The sequence below is a fragment of the Onychomys torridus genome, chromosome 1, assembly GCF_903995425.1.
Source record: "Onychomys torridus chromosome 1, mOncTor1.1, whole genome shotgun sequence".
NCBI lineage: Eukaryota > Metazoa > Chordata > Mammalia > Rodentia > Cricetidae > Onychomys > Onychomys torridus.
In genome coordinates, this window is record NC_050443.1 from 41362585 (window position 1) to 41374174 (window position 11590).

At 39.9% G+C, this 11590-nt stretch overlaps 1 protein-coding gene across 2 annotated transcripts in view; it reads left to right on the forward strand.

The window, feature by feature from the left end:
- The window catches only part of Gabrb3 (gamma-aminobutyric acid type A receptor subunit beta3), a 241806-nt gene extending 236766 nt beyond the window's left edge, over positions 1-5040 (forward strand). For both annotated transcript variants that reach the window (XM_036184303.1, XM_036184297.1), the window contains exon 9: positions 643-5040. In XM_036184303.1, the coding sequence (XP_036040196.1) occupies positions 643-984 (342 nt within the window). In that variant the 3' untranslated portion in view covers positions 985-5040. The remainder of the gene's footprint in view (positions 1-642) is intronic.
- The last annotated feature ends 6550 nt before the right edge of the window (positions 5041-11590 follow it).

Sequence of the window (11590 nt, forward strand, 5' to 3'; positions counted from 1 at the left end):
TTTAAGTTATCAGTGGTACAATGAGAGGTTCATGTCTAATGCAGGGTTTAAGTTATTAGTGGTACAGTGGGAAGTTAACAACAGAGCACAGTAAGAAAATGGAGTAATCCTAACAATGCACTCCTAGGAAAGCTATGTGCATGATCTGTCACTGTGCTATCTGATGCTTCAGTGACTGGGAAGAGAGGCTGAGTAATACAAGTACTACGGCATTGCCACATCTAGACTAGATGGTACCTGCCGAAGTGAAGCCAAGGAAGGGAGAGCTCGACCATTTCCACTCACTGCACAATTATGAACAGTTACTTGCACAGAGGTAAAATCCTGGAAGGAGTTTGCCCTTCAGTTTTCTCATCAGTAGGGACTCTGATCTATAACACGAAATATAAATTTGGTAAAGCTCCCTTTCTCTTCTCTAATGTCCTCTGTAAGAACTTTCAAATAAAGGAAATATGGTCTCTAAGCTGCAGTTAAATTTCCAAAATGGTCTTTTTCCTATAAAATGATGCAAAGGGTTGACAGATGTACACATTCTCATAAACTATGTTGCATGATTCTGTAACATCACTCTGTCCTGGGCTTGCATATAAAAAGATTAATGGCATGCCAGCTCCTAAGAGTGTACATTTTTTTCCCAATTAGGTGGATGCTCATGGGAATATCCTATTAACATCGCTGGAGGTTCACAATGAAATGAATGAGGTTGCAGGCAGCGTTGGTGACACCAGGAATTCAGCAATATCCTTTGACAACTCAGGAATCCAGTATAGGAAACAGAGCATGCCCAGAGAAGGGCATGGGCGGTACATGGGAGACAGAAGCATCCCGCACAAGAAGACCCATTTACGGAGGAGGTCTTCGCAGCTCAAAATCAAAATCCCTGATCTAACCGATGTGAATGCCATAGACAGATGGTCCCGGATCGTGTTTCCATTCACCTTTTCTCTTTTCAACTTAGTTTACTGGCTGTACTATGTTAACTGAGTGACTGTACTTGATTTTTCAAAGACTTCATTTAACACTGAGTGAAATATTACCCTGCCTGTCAAGTTTTTATACCAATACACACATACACACACATACACACATACACACACACACAACTGTATATATATATGTGAACTTTCTCAGCATATATATAAAATACACGTGTATATGGGGATGTATGTGTATGTGTTTATATACACAGGTGTGAGTATCTGTGTATGTAAAACAAATACACATACATACCATAAATTTTGCAACTATGGACAATTTAACACAGGATGCATATTAAAGAAAGTCATAGCTTTTTTTCTTTTTTAATTGAAAGGGACAAGTATCTAAATATTATGCCTCAAGAATGAGGGCGTGAAACACAGTCATCCCAAAGTGTGTCTTTTATTATCATAAGTTAGATATTTTCTCTTAAAAGCCAGAAAGGAATTCTTAGTTAATCTTGGGGAACTCCCACAGTGGTAGTTGTACACCTCATATCCTCTCTTTCAGTTTGCAGCCAAGGCTTGTTGGCTTCTATGTGATGGGCTTGTTTCATCAGGTATGCTTCTCTGTAGTGGGTGAGCACATGAGGTGAGTCTGGCAGTGCTCTTACCTGGTTCTTCCTGGTAGGTAGCTCCCATGCTCATGTCTGAATGTCCATTTCTTGAAAACTCACTGGGAGTAAACTGTGTCCCATTGTAAGTACTCCATGGCCCTGTACATGTGGGGGATTTCTGTTAACATTAAGTGGGTCCAGCTTAACTGTCTTGTGGGAACACAATGGCACATTTTGATAATGAAATTCAATCACTAAAAATGTGCTCTATATCTTGTCCAGATTTCTAGGTCTGCTATTTAACTGGAAGCATAGACGTCTCAGGTTCTTTGTTACTCTAAGGTAAAATCATCTAGAGTGATTCCCCCTTGCAGTTATGTTCTCATTCTTATAACATTGTATGTTAATAGAAATATATTTGCATAATATGCATACATATGTATATTACCAAGATTTTGTTTCTTCTGCTTGCTATCATGGCAGCATGCAACGTCATATTTTTCATTCTGTGATGTAACTACTTTCTGTCTCTAGAAATTAAGATGGAATCTAAAATGTTTCTACTGTTCACTTTTGGAAACTTAAGAAACATCCTCACAGCCTTTATTTCCATACTGACATGTCTCATAAGCACACCCAACTCCTCCTAGACTGACTAGGACTCTGCAGGAACACGACCAGTACACACCATGATCACGCAACACCCCATGACCGTTCCTGAGGCAAGGAGGACAACCTGACACAAACACAGTCTCTTTTGGTTCCTTCTGATCCACAGCCTCATCAGTATTTGGACTTTTTAAAGCTCGTAGAAATAAGACAAGGTGCACCGGTTTCATAGACGCAACCTTAACTTACTATTTAGATGAGCTCTTTCTAAAGAAAAACAAAGATGATATATTTTTTGTAAACTATTTCTATCACAGGCATCCATAAACCGACTGCAGTTGTGTAAACAGGTGTCACAGCGAAGCATTTGGAAGACAGGATAAAAAGCAAAACATGCAGTAAAGAACTGCTAAATTAATAACCCCAAGCCCCACACATATGTCACCCTCAAATCTGGCACCATTGTTTACCATGCAGGCAGCAGCACCTCCCTCCCCAGGATGCGTGTGGTGTGGACTGCCACCATGGACTGATGCTACTTGATTACTTGGTAGCTATAGCAATCTTTAATATGTGGGAGTCTGACTGTTGAAAACCCAGCAGTAGATAAAAGCTTCATCCACAAGATCTCACGTTAGGGACAGTTGCTGAATTTTATGCCCTTTGCCTCCTCCCTTCTTGTCTACGAAGTTTTCTTCCAATTACTGCTCTTTGGCTTTATTTTCTGTCTGGAGATAAGCCTGTGAATTTTGGCCTTTGGCTTTTCTCTGGAAATTTTCTTTTTAATGGGTAACAGTGGGAGGAGGCAAAAAGTTAAACAGATTTGAAAAAAAAAATTCCTGTAAGTGGCCTTATCATTGTAACATGTTAAAGAAAAACAAATGTTTGCAAAGACCTTTTCCCTTTCAATACTTCAGGCATCTCTGTGTATCCTGTAACTCAAGACGTGAGTGCCACATGTAGAAGAGGGAGCCCAAGATGCAAGCACTGTGGCAGAAGGAGTCAGTGACTGATAACTTATCATACTAAGAACTGTGACTTTTTTCTGGGAGAAAAGTGACTCAAAACTTTTTTGATGCATAATTGAGATACCCACATATCAGAGGCAGAGACTCCACAGGGCTCAGAAGAGCAGCAGTGCACTCTCTGGGAATCTCTGGATATAAATTTGCATGGTGTAGTCATAATAGCTTTTGAGCTTTTTATATGCATTTGGCACCAAGACTGGGATCCACAACTTTATAGACACTGCAATGAAGTTACCATAGTAGCTAGACTCTAAGTAGCATTTGTAATTACACACACAGACACACACACACAGACAGACAGACAGACAGACACACACACACACATACACACACATACAAATACATACATGTATTCTGTAAAAAAAAAAATCATTTTTAAGATCCTTGGGTATGTGTTTGCTTTACTTCATTTCAGAAGAAAAATACTTTTCTCCTAATAAATTATTTTATGGCTTCTCTATTTTTTAAAGCTGTGAGAAGTGTTAAGACGAGAACTCTGGCTGTTCTAGCAGAAGAGTGGGATCTGATCCCTGTTCTAGGAAAGTAACCTCTCGTCACTTTACAGTAGCCGTTTGAGCCAGTGAGTGAGTGCACAAAGGAAATCCACCAGGACCTCTGATGGGAGGTGGCTGTTACCCATGCCTAGAGCTCTTAAGAACAGAAAACTTAATTTCTCATCAACTCAATAAACCATTAATTTTCTCAGTAGTACTGTCTTTCCAAAATGAAATGTTTCGCAGAGAGCTCATGGTGTTGATGCCTTGATGACAGCCCTTTATTAGTCATTGTCAGATATGTCTGTGACAACTCAAGAGCCCTCCTCCATCAATCCCAGCAGAGAAAGACTGACCAGAGTGGAACCATCTTTAAAACAAAAGTCACTCCTGCTCACCAGCCCCAGGACTGTTGAGGGGTTGTGATGTCAATGTCATGGCCCACTCAGTGCCCCTGAATCTCTGACGAACTAGAAAGTAGATCATAATAATATCCCCATTAGGCTTTAAGTGACATGTCCATTTATAGAATTGTGTGTTTTGATGCTAACATGGGGACATCTTCAGTTGTTCCCACCAAAACCACCTCTCTTTTTTTGAAATGTGGAGTTGACAATTTTGCCAATGAGATGATCTCAGAGGAGACGGGCACCTTGCAGTTGTAGGTGTGTGCCCCATGTGAACACATTCTGAAAAGATGTGTCCAGTTTTGAACCTCCTTACTTAAAAGCATAAATCTACTAAAATTCATATTTTAGCCCTCCACCTGAAAATGAGTTCACATTTCTGGCCATTTTCTGTAAGCCAACTGAACCACTGGTAAACTATTTTGTGACTCTTGGAACGAATGCTGGCTTTCATGTCAGTGTGAACTTTCCTTCAGTGTAACGTTGACTCTTGGGGCAAAGAACCACCCTGGTGGAGAAAATTTCCCAGGACACTGGCGAGTGTGCCTTGGACTGATTACCTCTTCTACTGCATTGAAAGGTGCCATGTTTTCCTGAATGACTAACTCCCCCTTACCTTGTAACAGTGACCTCCCAGAGTGGCTCACACACCATACCTCTCCTAGGGATGGCCCACAAACATGTCATTCATGACTCATTTTTCTACTTCCCAAGTCAGTAGATGTGTTCAAGGTAAGTACAGGATTGTTCTAGTAGGAATAGGCGGTTGCTGTCCTGATTGAGAGCCACGTTGATTTCATTTCATTGTAAAGATAAACTTAAACCTGGTTTTGCTTAAGCACATTGGTGTAATTTTTTGGTATTATTTGACGTGAAAAAAAAAACAGCAAAATTGAGTGACAGATACAATATGAAACTTGTTGAATGAATTCAAATTTATTAAAAAAGGACTAACTGACAAATGTGAAGACTTTTATTTTCTCTTCCTTAACATTCTCTTGTTTGATAGTGTGGTTAGTTTAACCCGACTTTGTTTAATTGCACATGTCCACTTGGGTTATATGAAAATAAAAATAATTTAAAGCTCCAAACTGACTACCCAAGGGAACTTGAAAAAACAAAAACAAACAAACAAACAAACAAAACAAAAAAAAAAAACCCCGTTATATGTGTGATTTTTATGTGAGGATCTAAGTTCAGTCCCTAGTACTGAAAAAAAATATCCACAATTTAACTTAAAATTTGAACTTCAAAGAACAAATAGCCACACAAAGAGTAACCTACTCTAGTCTTCAAATTAGTGTTCGAAGAAAAACACATTTTCATATCAAAAGCCAGGGAACAATCTCCCTACCTCTGGATAGCCACCCTTTGAGTTTTTCAGCACTGTAAGGCCATTTCCATTGCCTCTTTTCTAGCATGAAGGTGAGCTACTATCATGGAATGAACAAATGAGTGAGTGAATGAATGAATGAATTCAGATTACGGGCATTTCCATGTAGACAGAGGTTACTGAAAGCCCGGTTTCCCTCCTGGGGCCCCTGAGGTTCTCATGATGCTCTTAGCCAGATGCTGCTGAGCAGCAGCTGTTCTACATCCATGCATGCAACTTGTAACATAGTCAGGAATAATACAAGGACCATTTTGCACTCCTTGCTCTGATATGTAAACTATTCTTGTATTTCAAGTCTTCTCTGGAGTCATGACTTAGTCATGCCTTAAACTAAGTTGTTATCTGTGGTGAGAACACTTCTGTGGGATCATTTCTCACCTAGGACACTGGGCCAGTCCTGGTGACAAGCTTAAATGGCCAATAACTGCTTCTTAGAAGTATCTGTTTTGCTTACCAAAGGGTCCAGTGGCCCCTGGGGAGCCTCCACCCAGACTATTCACTCCTCCATCCACTGCTGACAGAGCCTGCATTCACATGTGGCTGCTTCACAATTCTTGCTTAGAATTTCTTACTTGATAAAGCATGGAGCTTATCACTGCTCCTGGTAAAGGGGATACACCTTGTGGGGAGATTGGCTCTTTAAAAGCCTCCACAGTTCTAGGGTAGGGACTTGTACCAGATGGACTAAAATAGCAGCCATTATTGATTGAGACATTCCTAGTGTTAGAGAGACTCACTCCATGCCTCTTGGTTTTATATAAGCAGATTCAACTCAGAATCAGCAGGCGGCACATAGAGAACACAAACACTGAACATGCAGCCAGCTGCGGCTGGGCAGAAGTAGCATGTGTGCATGCATGCGCTAGACCTTGACTTCAGTCTCCAGTGTTCTTGTTTATTTATTTTTTCTAAGAGATTTTTCTATTCATTTTACATATCAACCTCAGATTCCCCTGTCCTCCCTCCTCCCACCCCCCAGCCTTCCCCCTCAACCCACCCCCTACTCCCGTCTCCTCCAAGGCAAGGTCTCCCATGGGGAGTCAGCAGACCCTGGTGCATTCAGTTGAAGCAGGTTCTTAAGAAACGAAATGAAGAACTAAATAACCACATACTGACATGAGAGAGAAGAGTGGGCCTAGTGGCCCTGTGCTTCTTGAAACAGATTAAAGGCCCTGACCACGAGGTGACTAGAAAAAATCTCTAAGAAGTTAAATCTCTTCGTCTTGTTACACTGGGTTTAGTTATTGACCTCTTGCCTCCTATGTTTAATTAATTTGCTGTCATTTTGTTTTCAAATTTTAAATGTAATGATTTGTAGAGTACAGTGTTACCTTGTATACAAAGTGTGTTATTCTCAATGCTTCCTCTATGTTGAGTGCTTCCCTGCTCCTCTCTGGCAGTATTTCCTACAGTACCTGACAGGCTAGTGTGGTGTACACTTGCCCACTGTGCTGCTGGATGCTCAACCTTACGCTGGTTGGCTCGCCTGTTTCCATCCAGCTTCCTTCCACTCTTCCTACTCTCTAGTAATTGCTATTCTTTTCTGCTCTGAGATCAATGTTAACAGCTTCCACATATGAGAAAGAACACATGATATTTGTTCTTCTATGTCTGGCTGATGTCTTTAATACACCCTAGTTCCAAATCCATTTTGCTGCAAAAGATAACATCGCTCTCTTTCTGGCTAAATAACGATACTGGGTGTATAGGCCACACTTTAGCCCTCCACCTGTTGATCTAGGGTCGTTCATTGTCTTGGCTTCTAAGGATGATGTAGAAATAAAGGCCTTTTTCTGTTTACATAAAAACACTAAAACTCCCATCCTTAAATGGGTTTCTCTTTCTCCTTTCCTGCCCCCAATCTAACTTTAGCTGTATCTTTAATTTTATGTTATCAGGTTTGAAAATGTTTATGCTCGAGTTGCAGTCACAAAATGTCAATGTTTAACACTATGTTTACAAACTTCTGCTGAAAGTTGAGAACCAAAGAACACTCACAGTTTTGAGCTGTGCTCTGTGAGTACAGTTAAAAGGCTTACTAATCCTGTTAAATGTGTAACAAGTCATTACTGTAAGAGGAGAAAAGAGAATTACTTTACCCACTACAGGTTTCCACCTTGAGATTGACACAGGCAAGGGCACAAGCCAAGCTGAGAGCATCCAGGAGCTGCACTTCACTGGACTCTGTCCTGGAGAGCCTCACTGGGAACTAATCCTAAAAGTGGAAAACAAACTACCAACGTAGACATTTCAAAATCATAAAAATATAATTCAATGCAGAGCTAGGCAGTTAGTCGGGTTTCTTTAAACCTTTTTTGGTTTTATATCTTAACCTCAAATGAAAGGAAAACAGAGCTAACTTAGGTCCAGGTCAAATGGGTTACTTTATTTTAACACTCTTCCATTTGATTCAAGCTACACAGACTATCAATTTTGTAGGTTGAATTGCTTCCCATCACACATCAATATTGGTCCTGGGGTCTCTGGATTCTAGTTATTCTTCTCCCTTTCTCCTTTCCTTTCCTTCATTCCCTCTGTCTTTCCCTTTTCCCTTATTAATTTGAGAGCATCCTTATTCATCTCAGGCTGGCATGGGATTCACTACATAGCTGAGACTGGCCTCAACTTCATTGGTATGAACCATGATGCTCACTGTGCATCTTATTTTTTCTCCATGAAGAAAGACACAAAGACCTAACTTTCTTGGGTAAGAACCTACTCTATTTATTTTTGGTTTTTTGAGTCAGGGTTTCTCTGTGTAACAGTTCTGGCTGTCCTGGAATTTGCTTTGTAGACCAGGCTGGCCTGGAACTCACAGACATCCATCTATCTTTGCCTCCTGAGAGCTGGGATTAAAGGCATGTGCCAGCATATCCAGCAAGAAGCTACTCTTATCTACCACTTCAGAAATTAACCTTACTATTGCAATATTCTCCAATTTTCTTCATGAAGCCATCTTCTTGCTAACCTCCTACACTAGTTAAAATTCCTTGTTTGGAGGCCTGATATAAAACTCGGGTTCAATTATTTCATTCCATTGAACATTTAGAATATTTCAATGATGTTTTGGCTCCTGTCTTCCTCTTTCCAGGCTCTATTCATCATCACACCTCAGTTCATACCCAGCTAATGTCCTAGACAGGTGTTATGTTACCAAAGGTTTTTCTTATTTCTGAATTCTGGAATCCTTTATGTTCACTAAGGATTAGAACTGACTCGGGGTGATAATTTCCCTCACTTGTTGAGGCTTCTCTTCTGCTGTGTTTGTCATGCAGGGAAGGAGGCTGGTAACAAGTGTGATGCTGGTTGGTCTCTTTAAAATACAATATTTTATTAGCTTGTTGATAACATCATAACATATCTTGATCATATTCACCCTCACATGTCCCCCAATTCTTTTCAGATCTACCTCCATCTCCACAAAAAGCTCCCAACTTTGTGTCCTCTTTTAAAAAAGGACACAAGCAGCCCAATTTGGACTGCCCAGGTACTTGTGGGTATGTGATCATCCACTGCAGAGTTATTTGCTTACCAGGTTCTCATCATCAGAGAAAACTCCATCTCCTCCAAGAAGCCATCAATTGTTAATAGTTTTCCAGCCGGGAGCTCCTCCTCATCTATGCTATAATGATAACCAGTTTTATCTTAGACAGGTCTTGTAGGAGGAACCACAGCTGCTGAACTTCAGAGTGCAGAGATTCTGTCATGTCTACAAGATCTCATTTCACTTTGATCCCCCCCCCAAAAAAAACCCTGATTGTTGTAAGCTACCCACCCTCTCTTCTTCCATTGTCCCCAAAGGGGATAAACTCTCCACCAGCACTTATTCCTTGACTTCAACCAGTTGTGAGTTCTGCACTAACCATCATCCAGTGCACAAACTTCTCTGATGAGGTCTTGAGCTGCATTAATTTATGGATGACAAGATACAAATTTAGAGGGTAGTTTGGCGTGGTCCATTTAGCAGAACTACAGTAAGTTCATCAGTGGGTCTTCTGAGTTCCTTAATAATAATTGTGCTTAGCCAGACTTACAGTAACAGGTATGTATTGACTCTTGTTGAAAGGCCTTTAAATCTAATCTGAAAGTGGTTGTGTGTTTGAATATTGAATAAAATAGTTAATAAAAGATGTGGTTACTTCTATAACTTTCATGTCATTGTTGCTGTCATGGGCATATCTCTCCATGCACTTCAGTAATTATTGATGTTTAAAGGGTTCAGTTTCTCCTCCAGTTACCTACTTGAAAGCTGGCCAAATCAGAGGAAGCTTCCTGGTGATTACCAAATACATTTCTCCATGTCCTGTGATCAAAGTGTGCAAGGAAGGTCTCCAGCAATAGGATCTTACCATTAAGTTCTGGTGGGCAAGTAAGAACATTGGTGAAAGACACGGTGACTCAGAAATAGAGAAGAGGTGTCCCAAACCAGGCACTGAGCTTTTTATTGACAGTCTATGGCTTCTTTAAGGTTTTCCTTTTTGTAGAGTTACTTTTCACTGAATTAGTCTATATGAATATATATTCAAGCAGCTTATAAAATAGGTATCCATATGGCTTTTTCAAACATTCTTAATGTTAGTTATTCCTCCCCACCGAGTATTTCCTGTGTCCTAGCCAGGTGATCTTTTTATTCCTGATTCCATCCCCACACAACTGCTTCTGGTCCAAGGACCATCTTTTCACTGTTTCACAGGGTAGATATTTAGTGTAAAATTTTAATTGTCATGTTGGATCTTAGGCAACCTTCAATCTAAAGGCCTGTGTCTCTTGCTTTGAACATTTTTTTCTATTATTTTGAAGAAATTTTCATCGTCTCTTTTGTAATGCCGCTAGTCAGATTTGTATTATAACCAGTTTGATTCTTGTTTTCCTCGATTTTCTGTAACTGATTTTGATTTTTGATGTAATTGAATACCTAAGGATTTATTTTGTGTCAAGGCTCTGGAGGCTGGCAGAAGCCAATGGTGGCACCTAGGGAGAGGTGCATGATTCTTTAATTTATGATGAAAGAGAGAGAGAGAGACAGAGAGAGAGAGAGAGAGAGAGAGAGAGAGAGAGAGAGAGAGAGAGAGCGCCAAAGTGCTTTAGTCCACTCCTGGGACAAAGAATAATCCATTTCCAGTACCACAATGAAAATTAGTGCTTGTAGTTGGGGATTTAGCTCAGTGGTAGAGCGCTTGCCTAGCAAGCACAAGGCCCTGGGTTCGGTCCTCAGCTCCGACCAAAAAAAAAAAAAAAAAGAAAAAAAAGAAAAAAGAAAATCAGTCCTAACAGCTCCCACCCCTTCACAGTGAAAACCACTCCCAACAGCTCCTACACCTCCTCACTGCAGAACTAACTCAACAGGAGCTTGGGCAGCAACAAACCCCCTTAAGAGGATAGCAGCTCCAGATGCATAATGTTTCGGATTTGTTCTTGGGTTTTGTTGTTTGTTTTTGATTTGTGCTTTTTTTTGGGGGGGGGGGGTGTTGTTAGTTTTGTTTGTTTATTTTTGTTTTTTGTTTTTTGAGACAGGGTTTCTCTCTGTAGAAACTCAAAGATTGTTCTAGGGTTTTTTTGTTTGTTTGTTTTGTTTTTTTGTTATTACTTTATATGGGGAGAGGTTGTCCACCAGCAATGTGTGCTTAGAGGTTTACTTTACCTTTTAGTACTTTTATTTCATCTCCCAAGTATCATTTTAGAATTATAAATAATGAAAAATTTCAAATGTTTAAAGCATGGACTTGAATAAAATTTGGAATGTGAAACATCATCAGCATCTAAATTGTGGGCACATTCATTCCCAATCCCATTTTCCAAGCAATAGCTAACTTTCAATTACTGATAGACAAAATATTTGACTTCTCTAAATTGTTGCATAAAATGGGATAAAAATATTAATTTTCTTAATACAATATGAAACTCATCCTGATGTTTCTATCAGTAGTCCCAACATTTTATTGTTGAAGAGTGTTCCATTCCATGTGTATTCCACATAGTGTGTGTGTGTGTGTGTGTGTGTGTGTGTGTGTGTGTGTTTAATCATTCATCTCTTGATAGTTTACATTTTTTCCATTTCTAAATTTTACCTATGAAGCAACCATGAACTTACACATGCCAACCTTTGCATAAAATTATGCTTTTCA